General features: G+C 40.4%; 2 protein-coding genes across 10 annotated transcripts in view; one reads left to right on the top strand and one right to left on the bottom strand.

Moving 5' to 3' along the window:
* Positions 1-15,703, bottom strand: part of LRBA (LPS responsive beige-like anchor protein) — a 712,651-nt gene extending 696,948 nt beyond the window's left edge. For 4 of the 7 annotated variants that reach the window (XR_014812812.1, XR_014812813.1, XM_021100636.2 and 1 more), the window contains exons 1-2: positions 15,446-15,703; positions 14,423-14,857 (exon numbers count right to left, since the gene is read on the bottom strand). Coding sequence is in view for 4 of the 7 variants with exons in the window: in XM_021100636.2 (XP_020956295.1) it covers positions 14,423-14,638 (216 nt within the window). In the remaining 3 variants the exon portion in view is untranslated. Of the gene's footprint in view, positions 1-14,422; positions 14,858-15,190 lie in introns of all 7 variants that reach the window. The other 3 variants (XR_014812814.1, XM_021100637.2, XM_021100639.2) reach the window with 1 other exon arrangement.
* On the top strand, positions 14,772-19,913 carry LOC102163742 (uncharacterized). 3 transcript variants are annotated; one of them, XM_084972734.1, is made up of 2 exons: positions 14,772-15,435; positions 16,040-19,913. In XM_084972734.1, the coding sequence occupies exons 1-2, from the start codon at positions 14,772-14,774 to the stop codon at positions 16,123-16,125; spliced, it is 750 nt and encodes a 249-aa protein (XP_084828860.1). In that variant the 3' UTR covers positions 16,126-19,913. The 3 variants fall into 3 exon arrangements, 2 of the variants coding, with proteins under 2 accessions (XP_084828860.1, XP_020956315.1); XR_014812822.1 differs by having other exon boundaries at positions 15,040-15,171; positions 16,040-16,171; XM_021100656.2 differs by having other exon boundaries at positions 15,315-15,901; positions 16,040-17,576.
* The last annotated feature ends 253 nt before the right edge of the window (positions 19,914-20,166 follow it).

The following is a 20,166-nucleotide window of genomic DNA, read 5'->3' as shown; positions in this document are numbered from 1 at the left end:
AAGCTATTTATATATCATAATAAAGAACTTGCCTTTCTCCAGAAGAGAATGAATAACTATAGAAGGCTTTTGGAAGGAAAACAAAATGGTCAGATTTTTACTTTAGCTAAAACACACCAGCAGTTCTGAAAGATATTTAAGACTGGAGAAACAGGAACAGACAGTTATTATTAACTATACAGGCAGAAAATGATGAGTACCTGAACTAGGGCAGTGGTACCAGAGACAGAGAAGAGGGAAAGGATTACAGAAATATCCAGTATTCCAAATCATGTACCCAACGCAAGCATTTAAATTAATGACCCAAGGTTATTAAAGACCAAATCATAGTCAATATACTCTGTTCAATATAGCAAAAAAAGATACCCAGTTCAAATTTAGTTCTACTGAAAAAGGTCAAAATGGAAATGCATTAAGAAAAAAATACACTAGTGGAGTTCCCGTCATGGCTCAGTGGTTAACGAATCCAACTAGGAACCATGAGATTGCAGGTTCGATCCCTAGCCTTGCTCAGTGGGTTAAAGATCCAGCGTTGCCACGAGCTGTGGTGTAGGTCACAGATGCGGCTCAGATCCTGCGTTGCTGTTGGCTCTGGCAGAGGCTGGCGGCTACAGTTCCAATTAGATCCCTAGCCTGGGAACCTCCATATGCTGCAGGTGTGGCCCTAGAAAAGACAAAAAGACAAAAAAAAAACAAAAAAAAAATGGTAATTCATTGACATGGTCCTTCCTACCTCTTTCAGGGTAAGGCGATAATATAATAAAAAAAAGAAAAAAAAAATCACACTGTATTTCACTTACCTATTGGCATTAGATTGTCCTGCTAGATGGTTTAGATAGATAAAAGGGGAGAAGATAAAGAATTCCTTGGGAAAAATGTATGGCAGACAACAACATCCTCTCCTATTAATGTGAGTGTGGTCAATATATAAAATTCACGGAGTTCCTGTCGTGGCTCAGTGGTTAACGAATCCGACTAGGAACCATGAGGCTGCGCGTTCAATCCCTGGCCTTGCTCAGTGGGTTAAAGATCTGGCATTGCCATGAGCTGTGGTGTAGGTCGCAGACGCGGCTTGGATCCTGCATTGCTGTGGCTCTGGCGTAGGCCGGCGGCTACAGCTCCGATTCGACCCCTAGCCTGGGAACCTCCACATGCCATGGGTGCAGCCCTAGAAAAGGCAAAAAAAAAAAAAAAAAAAATTTTGCAAAGATAACTAACCCTCTACTTTCTCAGAGATTTCTATCAACAGATAGGAATAAAATCAGGGTATACTTGTAAAATATCAGAAAATAAATTTAAATAAACTGAAGGATACACAACAGCTGACAAAATGGAGTACCTAGAAGGTAAACAACTTATACTTTAAGCAAGGTCAATATTTGTCTTACTCATTTTTATTTCCAGCACCATGCCTGGTACACCATTTCTGCCCCATAAATATTCACTGAATGAATGAATGGATCAACCGCACTGGAAATATATATTTATTTGTTTCAAAGAAGGAAAGTAATGTCATATTATTAACTCATAAGTGATAAATCTAGTCAAAATAGCAGTATGTAAAAATGCTCTATTTTAAAGTCTTATTCAAGTTGATTCTTTGGCATCTTACTTGAAAATTTAAATGCAAAATTCTAACTAAATGCACACCCTAATCTATAAGAAAAAAAAGAACAATCTTGCCCCCTAAATTTGGTAACTTTATTCAGTAAATCTACCATGGAAGAAAATCAACCTCAAGGAAAAGTCATTTGAATACTAGAGCTTCACAAATACATCTTGACAAATACGAAAGACAACATCTGGTATTCTCTTCTGCACATGGTTCACAAATGCATCATCCTTTCCTATTAATGTGCTCAATGTGGTCAGTATATAAAAGACAAAAAAAAAAAAAGATAAAATTCCACATTTTTATAGGATCAATATGCAAGGTCATTTTGACCTTACAAGCTAAGTCAACTAAATCTTGACTCTGAAAGTTAAAAAGCAAATTCCAGCACCTTGCATGATGATTAACTATGTCATTAATTCCATCTAATTTGAATATCGCACTCCTTAAAAACTACCTTTTCCTAATATACATTTAAGGTTATTTAAAGTGGAAAACAAATGCTACCTGCCACAAGCCAAACTTGACTATGTTAGGCAAGTTTTAAACAACCTAGATACCCTTCCAGACACTGTTCAATTACTTGGTTGAAAAATGCCTTCAGGCACTATTTCACATTTACGGTTCTTTGCAATTATACATTACATATGGCTTAGTGTTTAAGAGCTCAGGTTGTAGATTGCCTGAATTTGAAACTCAGCACTACTACTTGCTCAGCGACTTAAGCAAGTTACTTACCTCGCTCAGCTTCATCATTTATAACGTGAATATTACAAGAGAACAGTCCAGTCTGCTATAATTTTCATTTATGCCTTGAACCACCTTCTATAGGATTGCTGAAGGGGAGAATAAGGCAGGTATAACATGGAAGTGATGTTGGTTCATATGTAATTTCTTCCAACAGAATTAAAGAGAAATCCTTAGCATACAAAAGATCTAAAGAAAAACTGAAAATGTACAGAGCTGCTTGGTTTAATGATTGTTAAGAAAAACAGCTGACCCCTAAACAATGCAGGGATGGAGCAGGGAGGCGGATGTCGACTGTCCATGCAGTCGAAAATCCACATATAACACGTAGTCAGCCTGCCATGTACAAGGTTCCTCCCCATCCTCGCTTTCAACCATCAGGGATCGTGGAGAACTATAGTATTTACTACAGAAAAAAATCCACATGTAAGTGAGTTCACACAATTCAAACCCTAGTTGTTCGAGGGTAAACTGTACTATGTTTTTCCCACATTGAGAATCTGACCATCTGTAAGTAGACATGAAATGTGAAGACTCCCTCCCTCAGTTTAAAACAATGACTTAATGAAGAGAGCTACACTTTGGATCAGATATTTAGTACTGATAAAATGTTCTCTATCAGAAGCTAAAAAAAACAAGACTTACATCTCAAAGAAGGAAGCATAAATTCCAGGATTAATAAAAAGTGACAGCGATGCTAAGGTGAAAATATCAGTAGAGCCTTAACCATGCTAGTATTTTCATTAAGGTTACTGACTTTGTTAACAGTCTGATTACAAAGTTCCAGAGGTTCTGAATAGCCCACCTCAATCCTACTTTTACCCCCAACAAGCCCTGTTATTTTTAGTCCAGTGTTGTAGAACACAAAACATTCTGGCCAGAAACACCTACACCTTTCTGATTGTGAGAATTGGGAGAAGTAAACTGGGTTAATACACACGTAAAATACAACATGGCACACTCAATAAATCTTAGCTATTGTTACTACCTATAACTCAAAGTAAGAAATTAACTTCACCTCAAAAGCACGCCAATTATCAACATATTTTTCTCCTACCTCAAGAGCCATAGACTATCTCAACCATCACGGAAAATTAAAGCATATCCTTTAAAAAGCTTGAAAACAGACTAAGAACCATAGGCCACCAAATGTTTTAGTAAACTAACAAAATAACCCACTCACACTGCCTCACCCATCAACTAACAAGAAGTCACTTACAGTAAGGAAAATTACTCTGAAATTATTTGTATTTTGTGTCTGCTTGATATCAATTTCACAGTAGTATGATCTAAGAAAACAAGCTGGTGATAATACTAACATTAATTTTATGATATCTTTATTTAGTTTTCTTTAATAATTAGTATTTTCTCCATTCTTGCTACCAATGAGCCTCATGGTGCCTACTACATTTCTAGGAAATATCTGTTGATATCCCATTTGAAACTGATTAACTACTCTATTACTATCAGGATTTTTTTAAGTTTCGTGAATTTATATTAAATCAACACATTCTAAAAAATGCTCTGTGTTAAAAAGTTCTGTGTATGTGTGTTTATAAGCTGAGATATAATGATTATTTTTATTCAAGATACTGAAGTTCGAAGATGATAAAAGACTGGATTCAACCAGGTGTGTGTGTATGTGTGCATGTGTGTGTGTATACATACATGTATCTATGTACATATATGTATATGTGTGTATAAAGAGAGAGAATTTAAGATACCATATTTGTATTACTTAATAAGAAAATTATTTTCACTAGAAACAACAAAATCCAAATACTTCATCAGAGGCCATATCTTTAAGAGGTTTACTGTAATTTATAAATAAAAATACCATACCATTGAAGTCATTATTAATGAACAAAGATCTTATCGGTCAAAAAGAAAATCTTTTTCAGTTCTCAATCAACAAAACATAACTAATTGAGACCTCACTAGTTTTTCATCTTTCTATAAGAATATATAGAGAAAATCTGGCCTCTCACCTGTCTCTAAAACCATAATTTTTATAGAACACATATGACTAAAAGATTGATCGATGGGATTAGTCTGGCTCTGAGAGCGAATGCAAAAACCCAGGCGTAATAAAGACAAGAAAACTCAGAGCACAAACATCAGTTAACATTACTTTAGGGGAGTTCCCGTCGTGGCGCAGTGGTTAACGAATCCGACTAGGAACCATGAGGTTGCGGGTTCGGTCCCTGCCCTTGCTCAGTGGGTTAACGATCTGGCGTTGCCGTGAGCTGTGGTGTAGGTTGCAGACGCGGCTCGGATCCCGCGTTGCTGTGGCTCTGGCGTAGGCCGGTGGCTACAGCTCTGATTCAACCCCTACCCTGGGAACCTCCATATGCCGCGGGAGCAGCCCAAGAAATAGCAACAACAACAACAACAACAAAAAAAAAAAAAAAAAATTACTTTAACTTTAGAAGTCATCTGGTATCTAATTTCCTACCCAAAGTTAAGAATCCACTCCATAAAATTCCCAATATGCAATCTTCTAAAACCTTCAGCAACAAGAAATTCTCTACAAAGCACATATCAATGATATATATAATTGTGGGAGAAATTCAATTAAATCTTTGAGAAGTTGAAACAGACATATACACATCAAGAAAGTTTTAAAATCTAAAATCTGTAACTAGACTTGCTTGGACTTCCCGTCATGGCACAGTGGAAATGAATCCAACCAGGAACCATGAGGTTGTGGGTTTGATCTCTGGCCTTGCTCAGTGGGTTTAGGATCCAGCATTGCCGTGAGCTGTGGTGTAGGTCACAGATGCAGCTAGGATCTACGTCGGATCAGCTGTAGCTCCAATTCAACCCCTAACCTGGGAACCTCCATATGCCACAGGTACGGACCTAAAAAAGTAAATAAATAAAAATAAAACTAGAATTGTTTTATGAAACAAGTTTAGTCAACTAAAAAGAATTTGTGTCCTCTCAACAGTGTTTTTCTTTGTATTTTCCTTTTTTTATTTTGTTTCTACTTGTTTTGGGGGATTTCAACAGCTTTTAGGCCAAAGACTCACCAGAAACATACTCAGAGATAGGTTCTGAGTATATATTCCATTAGATGAGAACTAATAAAATAATACTAGAATAAAAAGGGAAAAGTACTTTGATAGCTATAAGAGACTACTTTGAAAATAATAAAATTGCTCTTCTTAGGAGTAAAACAGAACTCAAAAATATATAACGAGGAGTTCCCATCGTGGCTCAGTGATTAACAAACCTGACTAATATCCATGAGGATGTGGGTTCAATCCCTGACCTCACTCAGTGGGTTAAGGATCCAGCATTGCCGTGAGCTGTGGTGTAGGTCACAGATGCAGCTCAGATCTGGTGTGACTGTAGCTGTGGTGCAGGCCAGTGGCTATAGCTCCAATTAGACCCCTAGCCTGGGAACCTCCACATGCCAGGGGTATGGCCCTAAAAAGACACAACACAACAACAGCACAACAAAAATATACATACATATACAATATATATAATAAAAAATGCAAGCTGCCTGACAAGTATCTTCCTAAGAAGTAGGTAGAAAATAAAAAAAGAAATATGCATTAAGGTTTTAATAACATACCTTTTGCAGAAAAGCATAATAGATGCTAGGCTTCCAAATGAATGTAATTTATTTAATGAAGAGATTAAGACATTTCCATTTCATTTAACAAACACTTTGTTAGCTGCACCCTCAGCATGGGGAAGTTCCCCCACCAGGGATGGAAGCCCGCATTGCAGTTGTGGCAATGCCAGACCCCTAACCTGCTGGGCTACAAGGGAACTTCCTAATTTAACACTTTTTAAGTACTTACAGCACTGTGAAAAGTTCTAGAGATACAAAGATAAACAAAATAATTTATTGCTTATCCAAGTAAGTACTATAAAACAAAATGTATTCTGGACATTTTTCTTTTGAAAATACAAAAACTACTACAAACAAAAAGAATCTATATGTGAAAAGAGACACTTTATAAGACAAAAATTAAATATATTTGATTAGTTCAGCTAGGCCAGTATAAGAAACGAAAAATTTTGTTTCCCTTTCTATAATTCACAAACTGAAAAAAAACTCTGACTTTTCAGTTCCCAAATGATTTCTCAGTTTAAAATGGACCTATTCAAATAGAAACAAGACCGCATATCTGCAGATGCCTAAGTTATCAATTTTATCACTTCTAAGAAACTATAAGGTTATTAAAATGCACCAATTCACCCAAATTGCTTTTAATTTTCAGCATTAATAAACAAGGTAACAATATCTACTGATGAGCTATGTAGATGTTCATATATTTTAAACCATTTATTCCTCTTCAGGAAATTTTAATGCACAAAGATGTCTACATAAGCATTTTACAGTTGCAAAAAGAGAAAATAAAGAGAAAAAAAAAAAAAAAAGGAGTTCTGTTGTGGTGCAGCAGAAACAAACCCAACTAGGAACCATGAAGTTGCAGGTTCGATCCCTGGCCTCACTCAGTGGGTTAAAAATCCAGCAGTGCTGTGAGCTGTGGTGTAGGTCACAGACAAGGCTCGGATCTGGCGTTGCTGTGGCTGTGGTGGAGGCCGGCGGATACAGCTCTGATTCAACCCCTAGCCTGGGAACCTCCATATGCCGCACCTGCAGCCTTAAAAAGAAAAAAAAAAAAAAAAATACACCATTTACTCAAAAACAAATCATCTCCTCATACATTGAGAACTAAAAAACAGGAGTTTCCACTGTACCACAACTGGATCAGTGGTGTATCTGGAGCACCATGACGCAGGTTCTATCCCCCACCTGGCACGGTGGCAATGCTGCATCTGCAGCAGAGGTGGCAACTGTGGCTTAGATCTGATCCCTGGCCAGGAACTCCATAGGCTGAGAGGCAGCCAAAAGGGAAAAGAAAAACAAAACAACAAGACTTTGGTGAAAGAAATGAAGGAAGGAGTTCCCTGGCCTGGGAACTTCTGCATGCCCTGGACATGGCCAAAAAAAGAAAGAACGAAATGAAGACCTAAATAAATAGAAATACATTCCATTTTTTTCACAGAAATTGATGAGTTCATCCTACAATTCTTATGTTAATACAAAGGACCAAGAAGAGCCAACAATATTAAAAAAGAAAAACAAAGAGGATAAACATCCCAATTTCAAAACTTACTACAAGGACAGAGTAACCTACAAAGTTTACTACTGATGTAAAAACTGACATCTAGATCAATGGAAAAGAAGTAAGAGTCCCAATGAATCCTTATCGTATGGTCAATGGATTTTTGACAAAAATAGGCAATTTAATGGGAAAGATCAGCCTTCTCAACAAATGGCAGTGAGACACTTGAATACAAAAAGATGAATTTAGATCCTTATCATATCCTTCTTTCACATTATCCAAAAATTAACTCAAAATAGATCACAGGCCTAAATGTAAGAGCTAAAACTATAAAATGGCTTGAACACAGGATATAAATGTTCTAAAATTAGATTGTGGTAATGCTTGTACAATTCTGGAAACCTACTAAAAATCACTGAACTGTATACATGAAACAAGTGAATTTTACGTAACTTATACCTCAATAAAGATGTTTAAAATCAAGTCATTTTTAGAAATAACAATGGCTATTAAATAAATTCCAAAACAAGAATGACACAGTATATCGCAGAGCTAATAAGGCTAATAATGGCTATATAGAAACAAAAAAAAAATTATATGGTTGGAATACGATGATTATAAATATCAAAAATTACAAATATTACAATAATAGCAAATAGTTATAAAAGCATTTACTGTGCCACGCATTATTTTAAGTGCTTTGCAAATATTTACCCATTTAATGTTTTACTACAATGTATTTTTCCCATTGTGGGGCAGGGGGTAGGGGGAGAACCACGGCACAAAGACGTTAAAAAAACTTGCTCAAGATCACTACAGGGGATTTCCCATCATGGCTCGGTGATAACAACCCAACTAGTACCCATGAGGATGCAGGTTTGAGCCCCACCCTTGCTCAGTGGGTTAAGGATCCCGTGTTGCTATGGCTATGGTATAGGCCAGCAGCTGCACCTGAGATTCAACTCCTAGCCTGGGAACTTCCACATGCAGCAAATGCGGCCCTAAAAAGACAAAAAAAAAAAAAAATCACTACAGGAATGGAGTTCCCTGGCAGCCTAGTGGTTTAAGATTCAGCATTGTCACTGCCTGTTGTGGCTTGGGTTCGATCCCAGGCTGGGGAACTCCTGCATGCCCTGGGCATAGCCAAAAAAAAAAAAAAATTTCCTCTTTACACATATCATTAACATTGCTGTTATATTATTATGTGCATGAAAAGGAGCGTGGTGGACATCACTGGCTGCCTATCAGCATTCGTTCACCCTTTGAATTTCAGAGGAAATTGACCCCATCTTTAGGTATAGTAGTTGGCCCTGGTTTGCTTAAGCCAATCAGTATATTTTAATGGCCACAGTTACTGCCTCAGTGGTCCAAACAGGACATTTGTTTGGAATGTTAGGACAGAGAAGCTCTCACTCCTGAGAGATGGGAACAAGAATACATATGGCCCAAAATCCCACTGGCAGCCATCCTACTACCATGAGGGGAAAAGCAACAGACTGAAGCTAACATCACAGAAAGGAGAACAGCAAGAGAAAGAAACTAGTCCTTAATATTACTGCTACCATTAAATCTTGCCCTACCTTTGGACTTCCAGATAAATGAGCCTATAAATCATTTTTATTGTTTAAACCAGTTTGAATTTTCTATTATAACATAAGTACAAACTGATATGGGGGAGAAGCCCATTAACAAGCATGTCTCAAGAATAGATTACACTTAACCCTTAAATTATGATGTCAGGTATCAAGGAGGAAATACACACATCAAAACAGAAACATTGTGATGAATTATTCACATTCTAATAAAGATTCATACAAGGGTTTAATATCCAGAATATATAAACAACTCATACAACTCACAACAAAAAACGAAACAACCTAATTGAAAAATGGGCAGAAGACCTAAACAGACATCCTTAGGTATAGCAGTTGGCCCTGCTATACCTAAGAAGACATACATATGGCCAGTAGGCACATGAAAAGATGCTCAACACTGCTAATTATTAGAGAAACGCAAATACAAACTACAACGAGGAACCACTTCACACTGGTCAGAATGGCCATCTTCAATAAGTCTACAAATAACAAATGCTAAAGAAGCTGTGGAGAAAAGGGAACCCCCCTACACTGTGGGTGGGAAAGTACACTGATACAACTACTAATGGAAAATAGTATGAGTATTCCTCAGAAAACTAAATATAGAACTTCCATATGATCCAACAATCCCACTCCTGGGTAAATATCCAGACAAACTCTAATTCAAAAAGATACATGCACCCCTATGTTCATACCAGCCAGCACTATTCACAATAGCCAAGACATGGAAGCAACCTAAATGTCCAATGACAAATGAATGGATTAAGAAGATGTGGCATATATACACAATGGAATACTACTCATCCATAAAAAAGAACGAAATGATGCCATCTGCAGCAAAAGGGATGCATCATACTAGGAGAAGCAAATCAGAAAGAGACAAATACCATATGATATCACTTACATGTGGAATCTAAAATGTGGTACAAATGAACCTATCTACAAACAAAAGCAGACTCAGAGACATAGAGAACAGATTTGTGGTTGCCAAGGCTGAGGGAGGAGAAAGTGGGATGGACTGGGAGTCTGGGGTTAGGAGATGCAAACTATTACATTTAAAATGGATAAACAGTAAAGTCCTACTGTGTAGCAGAGGGAATTACATCCAATTTCCTGGGATAGACTATGATGGAAAATAATATATGTGTGTGAGTGTGTGTGTATGTATGTATGACTGAGTCACTGTGCTATACAGCAGAAATTAGACATTGTAAATCAACTATATTTTAATTTTAAAAAAGATCCACAGAAAAGCTTGAAATGAAACTACCTGCAATTTTATGTTTCCTACATAAAAATATTTTTAATATTTTAACTTGACATTTAATTTTGTTTCTTTTTTTTTCTTTTTGTCTTTTCTAGGGCCAGCAGCCGCGGCATATGGAGGTTCCCAGGCTAGAGGTCTTATCGGAGCTGTAGCCACTGGCTCACACCAGAGCCACAGCAATGGGGGATCCAAGCCATGTCTGGGACCTACACCACAACTCATGGCAACCGGATCCTTAACACTGAGCGAGGCAAGGGATTGAACTCGAAACCTCATGGCTCCTAGTTGGATTTGTTAACCACTGAGCCATGCGGGGAACTCCTAATTTGACATTTAAAATGCTATCTTTTAAAATCTAAATTTGAATTCTTCCTGAAAAATCATAAGGTTTACACATCACTGGGCCCACGTTACTGCAGGACAACAACCAGCTAAAATGGAATAGCAGCTGCCCCTTCGAGTATACTCTCCACACACAGTTAATACAGAGGGCTTGTGTGATCTGCTCAGCTTCCATAGGTATTAAGAATTTGCACCACTAACATTTAGCAGAACCTATATCAAATGCCACATAATGAGTAGTAAAAAAATATATTCCATCCTCTAAACTTTAACATGTTAATTAAAAATCATATGACTACTTTGTTGTTGTTGTTTGTTTTTAAGGGCTGCACCTACAGCAAATGGAGGTTCCCAGGCTAGGGGTCAAATCAGAGCTGTAGCCACATGCCTTCGCCACAGCCACAGCCACGCAGGATCCGAGCTGCATCTGCAACCTACACCACAGTTCACAGCAACAGCGGATTCTTAACCCACTGAGCAAGGCCAGGGATGGAACCTGACTTCTCTCACAGCGGGAACTCCCAGTTACTTTTTAAAGAAAAAAATTTCATGAAAACGTGTATTTGTCACCAGCTCATGGGAAATATTATTCCAGAATTAAACAGAATTGAATAGCTATAGGCACTTGGTGAAAGCCTAGCAAATTCCTAAAAAGACACCAATACATTAGTTATTCTGGGTCCAAAAGTCTGACAAATTACTTTAGCATACAGATGGAGAAAAAATAAAATGGTTTTAAATTGCACCCAGAAAAATGTAGAAGCTGACCAAAAGCTTGAAACACATGAATACACAAGTGTACTATTAATCAAAACTTATTACATTAACAATTGGAGGCAGCAGTTTGTTAAAAAAGACTTCTGGAGTCAGATAGTTCTACCACTTACTATTTGGACAACTCTCAGGGAGGTGGGGGGGGTTAATTTTAACAGTACAAACTTTATCATTTAAAATAACTAATAAAGGAGTTCCCATTGCGGCTCAGCAGAAACAAATCCAACTAGCAACCATGAGGTTGTGGGTTCAATCCCTGGCCTTGCTTACCAGCGTTGCAGTGAGCTTCGGTGTAGGTCACAGACGCAGCTCAGATCTAATGGCGTTGCTGGGGGCTGCAGCTTGGGTTCGACCCCTAGCCTAGGAACTTCCTTATGCTGCAAGTGTGGCCCTTAAAAAAAAAAAGAAAAGAAAAGAAAAATCCAGTGAAGAGAAGATAAACGAGGATAAAGGAGGAGCACACATGAGGATTCAGTGATATTTGCAATATGCTGATTAAGTTACAGGGAAGTTTCACAGTGCTTATATTGTTATAATATTTCATTACTTATGCTTGTTATACATTCTTTTGCCTATATTCTGTTTTTCACAATTTTAGAAATTTTAATCCAACATACTAGACTATAAAAAAAGTTAAAATCAACTTACTGCATCCACATTCAGAGTGAAAAAAACTGAATAACCTGAAAAATGGTATTTTTTTTATTTTTAAGGTCTTTTTAAAGTAGGTTTTTGAAAACTATTTCAATGGTAACTAAGACGAAATGAAATCTGAACAAGGTTTCAGGACCAATGATTTTATTATTATTAATGGTATTAGCAGGACCAGTATTTTTTCTGTCCTTACATTGGAGAAAGCTATGCCTAAGCTATAAATATCTGCTTAGGGAAGCAAACACCTCTACATCAACTCAAGAAACAAACGTATGCCTAGAAGGGGTGCCATTCTAAGAATCACCAATCTGTTTCACCTTTCAGTGTGTCAGTTTCCTCATCTATAAAATGAGGTCTATGTATTAAAGAGTTGATGAGGAAAGAATTAAAAAGCACAGGTAAAGCATCTGGCCTGGCCAATTGCATGGCACATAGTAAACTGAAATAACTTTTTTTAAACCATGCTTATTAGTAGTTAATGGAATTTTTTTTCTTTGACTATAATTGAGACCAAAGCTGATTAACTATCAATTAGGAAATATTTAAGTCCAGCAGTACTAACAACATTGAAATGGACCAGCTTACCAGATTTCCAGTATTTCAGTTCCCAAGATTTTCAAGACTGGCCAAAACCCTAGGCATCCATGTGGGAGCGTGACAAGTATTGTAAGGGCAAAAGCAAGGAAAAGAACTAATTGAATTTTCTCTGCTCTACAGTAAGACAATGACGGTGAAGAGGAGATGCAACAGAACAGATTTTCCCTCGCCTTCTACCCAAACCTCCACTGCCCCACAAACATGGAGCTAGGAAGGACTTAATCAATAACCTTAACATCTTTACCAGGCCTACGGTTCTAGGCAGCATATAAACAAACTATTAATACAGAATTTGGATTTCCCTTAATGATAAAATGATGTTCAGCCATTCACCTCCAGAGAGGACATTCTAAAGAATAGAGGAGCAGGAATCCTCCTTCTGCCAGAAGAACATGGCATTTTCAAGTCTAGCTTGAGGTAAAGGAATACAACAATTTGCCTTTTATCTCCTTGGGATTCACAAACTTTTAAAGTCCACATACACACAAGATCTCCAAGATGTTTATAACTATTGAAGCTGAATGACAGACACCAGCGTTCATTATAATGTTCTATTTTTCCATACACTTGAATATTTCCATAATATACATAGCTTAAAAACCATGTGTATGTGTGTGTTGGTATTTAAATATAGACTCCCAACACAACAAACTAGTAGAGAAATACTCTATTGTTTAAAATTTCATTACTCCATAGGTAAGTGAACTTCATCTAGCTACTTTCTCATTCTAGGAGTGTACCACAGGTGACCGTTCTATTAGTAAAGGTCTAGTGAAGGAAATAATTAACTGCCCTGAATAAAACAAGCGTAACCTTGAAACAGAGGCAAGGGGAAAGGTGCTAAACAGTTATTCAACTATTGTACCTTCATATTTGTTTCTATCTGTAATCTTCTAACACAGGTGAGCAGGTGGAAGAAGGAGGAAGTCAAATTTACTTTTTCCTCTTTAGGTTGATGGGCAACAGAGATTGAAATAAAGAAATCTAAGAAGTCCTCATTAGCAGTAATAACTGTTTCTAAGACTGGAATAGGGGGAATGGGAAATATTACATATTCACCTTTAAAAACAACATCCATAGCTCATAACAACTTCCAATGACCAAATATGTTTTGCTGATAGACATGAACTCACAAAAGAAATAAAAATTACATTTCTGCTGCAATCCTCTTTTTAAGTTGCCATTCAATTTTCACAAGATGTAACTCTAAATTCATTCCAAAATGTAACTTTAAGTCTACAAAAAAAACCAGTCAAAATTAAATATAAATGCTAACTTTGCTTCAAATTAATCTTTCATCAGCCCTATGAACAAAAATGTTCTGTTCAAAACTTATGGCAAAACATAACTTAGGCAGACTCATAAGAGTAGGCAGGACTATCATTTACTTTATCAAGTCCAAAAAAAAAGATCACAAGACCTTAAAATGTCAAAGAGAAATGCAGACTTTTACATTCCAAGAAAAAAAATTACAGAATAAAACTCCACTGGAATCCCCCATAATACTTCCACAGCAACACTTATTTCCTTATGATCAAAGTGCTCTGTTTACTTTCACAAAACCTCGAGGTCTATCTAAGTTTACGAAATTCCCCCTAGGCTAAAAAATACAAGAAATTGATTCACTTAGGTCAGAAGAATTTTGTTTCTATCATCAGCCTGAGTAAAGCACATGGCTCCAGCTTTAACGTCTTGTTCCCTTACCCACTGAGAATACATGCTTGTAAAACAGAGATCTACTTACCAGATTAAAGATAGTTTCTACAATATCCCTATTGGATACTTCTCCAACTTCAACCAACCCCGTCAACACGGCAAATTTCATCCTGATGCCTCTGATGGGGAGCCCTGGTTTCAGGGACAGGGCACCCCCTTCTGCAGGGGTTTCTTCTTTCCCTCCACCTCCCTCGTCATCACCTGTTGGTGGCGGGGAAGGGACATTATTGTCTTCGCTAGCCATTGCTAGTTCTCAAGAAAGGACAACTCGGAGTCACTCTGGGGCAGAGTCGCTGCACCAGTAATAAGCACACAGACGCACAGCAAAACGGAAAAGGTCACTCTTCCAAGTTGTGGAGAAACCCCAAAAGCAGTTGATGTGGAAAGTCCTTGGCGTCGCCCTCCTTCTCTTGGAGAATATTTGTCCAATCTCTCTCCCCGAGGCTGACAACAACGCCAAACCCTATTGGAAGATTAGATCACTGTTAAATAGGCTAGGTTTTGTTTTAAGGTTGAGGGGGGAGGGGAGTAGTTATTGTCCGTCGAATAAGTTCCCAAAGGTGCTCCACTCCCAGCCACCTGCCTCCCCGCGGCTCCAGGAGCTGGGTGCCCTACGCAGGCGGGTTCGAAAGGCTCGGGGACAGGTTCACTCCTCCCCCACACTCTCGCAGGTTCCAGGCGCAGGGCAACCTCTCCTCACAGGTGCACGGAAAAAGAAACTGTCGCTGGGAAAGGAGGGGTTGGAGAAAAGCCGGGAGCCCCCAAGCTCCCCAAGAGGTAGAAAGTTCCTTCTCACCCAGACACTCCGGACTCTCCTCGGCCCCCGCCTGGCAGCCGCGAAACAGAGGTGGCGGCGGGGATCCAGGGCAGGAAAGGGCGGGGAAGGGGGCGGTGATTATTCTCAACCCTCGGCCCAGGGGGAGGAGTGGAGCACCTCTCGGGCACCTGAGGTTCAACTAGGAGAGGAGGGAGGTGTGTGCGGCGGCCAGAAGGAAGGGGAGGCCCGGCGGATTCGGCGAGAAGGGGAGGGAGGAGAGAGAGGTCAGTGCACCTGGTCGCAGCCTCCAAGTTTGCCTAGTCCTCTCCCCGGGAGTCCGCGGCTGCACAGAACTCCATGGCTTCCTGGCCCGACCCTCCCCTGCGCTCAGCCTTTGCAAAAACAGCCGCTGCCGGCGCTACGGACGCCGCGGCTCCGGCTGCTGCGGGCGGTGAGGATGCTACTGCCACAGCTTGCCCCACCGCGGCTCGCGCGGCTGTCCGTGTGCGAACTGAGGCTGCTCCCCGCCGCCATGACAGCGCCGAGGGCCTCGGGGCGCGGCGTGCGCGTGCGCGAGCGCGCGGGGCGGCGGGGCAGGCGGGCACGCGCGAAGGCGGGGGCGACTGGCGGCGGCTGTTGGGTGGGGACGCGAGGGGAGCCTCCCGGGCGGGGGCCGGCGGGGACGCCCGCTTGCTGGCAGGACCGCGGTTGAAGGCGGGAGCCTTAGCGGGCGCTCCGCACGGACACCAGGTGTGAGCCCCGCCCGGCCGGGAAAGACCTTTCCTTCCGGGAGCCGCCTCCTCCCCACCGCCCGCCCCCCGGCCTGGGAAGGTGCTTGGCAAGTGCCGAGCGGGGATTCTGACGCTCCTTCTGTTGTTGTTACCGTAGAGCCTCCTGGCGCGGACGGAACCCGCCTCTCGTTGCCAAGGTGTCTTCTTGGAATCGAAGAAGGACACCTGAGGGACCGTTACTAGCCAGAGAGGTGGCAGCGCCGGAGTCACCGAGGCTGCCGTGCTCGTCTAAGGGGAGCAGAGTCCCCACCCCTGACAGCTTGCCGCTGCTGCCCGCCTGCCGCGCCCGGCGAAAACTCGGAAAGAGATTTCCACTGGGATGCCCTGCCAGCTGCCACCTTCATTCGGAAGGCGGTGTGGGGCTAAAGATCCTGAGGACGAGGAACGGGAAAGATTCCTTGCTTTACAGCTGCCGCCCCACCAAACCTCTCCCACATTCTAAGCAAAGGAGGATTCCTGGGACAGCTGCTCCGAACAGCGTGGAGGCGGGGTTAATTTGCGCCTAGATCGCTGAGGGGTGTTTTTCCTCTCCTGATCTTCTAATTTGAAAGTTAGGTTCGCATCGTTCTCAGTTTAAGAGACCAATTATATGGGGATAGAAACCAGCACAGGTCATCATAATCTGGGCCCCTCCCGTCCACTCCCACTATTAAGGTTACTGTTAACATTATTAACAGTAAAGCATTCTTCCTGATGCATTAGTGGAAAACATATTATAGAGGAAAGTAGCTTTTCACCCTTAGGGTACTCTTTGAATCCTTAAGGCCTTAAAAATAGATAATGTTTAAAATACTCGCAGTTAAAAGAAAAAGAAAAGAAAAGAAAAGAACTCGCAGTTAAAAGGAACCAAAAGGTGGGGTCAAAGAAAAGTTACGAAGTTCTACAGAGAAGTCAGAAGAAAAATTATATTGGTTTGAGAGAGGCAATAGTTTCCCTGAGAAAAAGTTATTTGAGATGGGCTTGGAAAGTGAACTGGATTTTATCACATGGAACTATGGGAGGAGGGAGGCAGCGTGAGAAAAGAGAGGCACAGGAATGTCCACTGTAGAAGTTTTAAAAGTTTACAACTTTTTGGAGTTCCAGTCATGGTGCAGTGGAAGCAAATCTGACTAGGAGCCATGAGGTTGCAGGTTGGGTCCCTGGCCTTGCTCAGTGGGTTAAGGATCTGGCATTGCCATGAGCTGTGGTGCAGGTCACAGACGCACTAAAATGAATTCAACTGTACCGCATCTCATGGTTACAAATGTTTGTTAAAGATTTGTTTTCCATGAGTAGGTTTAATATCCCAAATGTTTTTCTCATGATCTGAAATGATGACTTGTACATTGCCAAGGTAAAAGGCAGTATCAACAGCTTGCCATTCCTGAAAATTTAAGCACCTCAGGTTTATATTCTAAATCCTTCAATGAATGTCAGCAAAAGGGGGAAGTAGGTGTGCCAGCAGGAGAGAGACAACTTTCACTTCACTGTTAACGCATTCGGAAGGAGGAAGGCAGGCATTAAGCCTGACTTCTCACAGAATCTTGTTGCCTGGGTTTGGACAAATAGTTTAACCTTGAGTATGTTAACATATCTGGCGAATAAGTGCTAGTAGAATATTCACTAACAAATAAATGTCCTCCATTGAGAAGAAACAGATAATAATAGTGAAACACCCTAAACACAGAGTGGTCACAGGTATTCAATCTAAATGATCTAAGGTTAAGTTTTGTGTCTGTCATGGATTTGTCAGCTCCCTATTAACGCTGTTCTACTGGTGAAACAAAAGGAGACATAAGACAATTAGCCAACTGTTGTTTACAATTTTTCAGAATTATTCAGTCTCCTGCTTTACTTTGCCTCTGGTTACAGTAAAATAGTTGGCAATAATCAGAGGTTCACTGCAGAAGGAAGGACGAGGAAAACTTCACTTCTAGCTAAGTCACAGTTAAAACAACAGTAGCTGTGGATTATCGTGTAGGTGTGAAGAATACAGCCGTTCAGTTCCCCCTCATGGCTCAGCGATTAATGAACCTGACTAGTATCCACAAAGAGGAGGGTTTGATCCCTGGCCTCACTCAGTGGGTTAAGGATCCAGCATTGCCATCAGCTGTGGTGTAGGTCACAGATGCGGCGCAGATTCTCCGTTGCTGTGGCTGTGGTGTAGGCTGGCAGCTGTAGCTCTGGTCTGACCCCCTAGCCTGGGAACCTCCATGTGCCCAGGGTATGGCCCTAAAAAGACAAAAAAAAAAAAAAAAAAAAAAAAAGAGTACAGCCATGGAGTGCTTCAGGTGAACTATTAAGCTCCATCATGGCACAATACTTTGAACATTGTATATACACAATACATACTTGGATTGAGTTAAAACTCTAAAGTGACTTGCTTTAATTTTTCTATCCTGAAAACCCTTGCTTGGAGTTCCCATCGTGGCTCAGTGGTTAATGAATCCGACTAGGAACCATGAGGTTTCGGGTTTGATCCCTGGCCTTGCTCAGTGGGTTTAGGATCTGGCGTCGCCATGAGCTGGGGTGTAGGTTGCAGACACGGCTAGGATCCTGCATTGCTGTGGCTCTGGCATAGGCCAGTGGCCACAGCTCCGATTAGACCCCTAGCCTGGGAACCTCCATATGCCACGGGTGCGGCCCTAGGAAAGGCAAAAAGACCAAAAAAAAAAACCTTGCTTGAGTCTATACAACTACCACTAGTTAGAGAAAGGAAATTCCTAGTATAAAAGACTAATATGGAAAGCAGTTTTATCATTTGTTAAAATTTGTTTATATTTTGGGTACCTTTATGTAGCCAAAGTCTAGTCAAAAGACTTAACAGGAACTATCAGCAGATGGTTTTATAGGACTGCCTTATTTGTATACCCATATCCTACACGCAACTCACAAAAAAAGAAAAAGGGGGAATACAGTGTTTCCCAAATATGGCTGCCACCAGTGGGGACAGCCTGTGTCCCCAGAGTGAGCGGCAGCTGCCCTCCACCTCTCAGGGGATTCTCCAGGACCAACAGGACACTAACCCGCCTATGAGTGCTGAAGAGTTTCCAGATGGATTCAGACTTTCCAGAGCCCCTTTTTTTTTTTTTTTTTTTTGTCTTTTTGCCTTTTCTAGGGCTGCTCCCACAGCATATGGAGGTTCCCAGGCTAGGGGTCGAATCGGAGCTGTGGCCACTGGCCTACACCAGAGCCACAGCAACCCGGGATCCAAGCCACATCCGCAACCTACACCCCAGCGCATGGCAATGCCAGATCCTAAACCCACTGAGCAAGGCCAGGGATCTAACCCGAAACCTCATGGTTCCTAGTTGGATTCGTTAACCACTGCGCCACAAAAGGAACTCCCAGAGCCCCTGTCATTAACTGTGTCACTTGGACTTTCCTCATATCTAAGATCAGTAGAAACACCAATAATCATGTTTTATATATCAAAGAAAGCAAAATGTTCTTAGATGAAAGGGAAAACAGCTCATCAGAAGTTTTCTTTAGCAGAGAGAAAAAAATCTACTGAAATTCTGAGGGGGAAGCACATCTAAATTTAGAGAATAAAGATAGAGAAAAAAATTTTTAAGGAAAAGGAAGGAATGGATAAAAAAGATTACCTCTGTAAAGCCAGGCTTAAATTTTTCATCACCATATAATTTGTATCTCTCTCTCTGAAATCACCACCTTGATAAAATTAAGAACTAAAAATTTTCATAATTATACTTGCCTTCAGCATACACTGAAATCAGAGCAGAGAGGGGGAAAGGCAGAGGATTCAGAACAGGAAGCCTTGTGCGTACTCCGAGGAATTCAAGCAAAAAGAATGTAATTTCATGGTGAAATCACAAAGATTATTGATCTCCAAGCCTTTACCTATGTACAAAGAAAATTTTGATAACAAAGATAGAAGTTTTGTACCTACTGGAAAGTATACCCAGTCCACCCAGATGTAACTTCTTGGCATTTTGTTAGGGTACAGATTAAATAATAATTTAGGAAAAAGATACTGTGTATGTCATTTCCTATGTACCTAGATGTGTATTCCTAGATTTAGAGTTTTATTCAAATTGTTATTCAGCAGAGCTTGTGTCGTAGGCTGGAAATTCATGGCCTTGGCTGGCAGCACCCTCATAAGAAAGGCAAACATTGCTTTTACTATTCATTGTCTTACTAGTGTTAAGTAAAACGTCAAATATTAGTAACCTTTATTAATAACATTTTTATTGCGCATTAGCCTCTGAGAACAATTGCAATTTA

Source organism: Sus scrofa, chromosome 8, assembly GCF_054392235.1.
Source record: "Sus scrofa isolate SSC_HxYL_T2T_F1_AM1 chromosome 8, Sscrofa_HxYL_maternal_Yorkshire_Landrace_v2.0, whole genome shotgun sequence".
Classification (NCBI taxonomy): Eukaryota; Metazoa; Chordata; class Mammalia; order Artiodactyla; family Suidae; genus Sus; species Sus scrofa.
The sequence above is the reverse complement of the archived record's forward strand: the minus strand, read 5'-3'. Positions and strand labels throughout refer to the sequence as shown.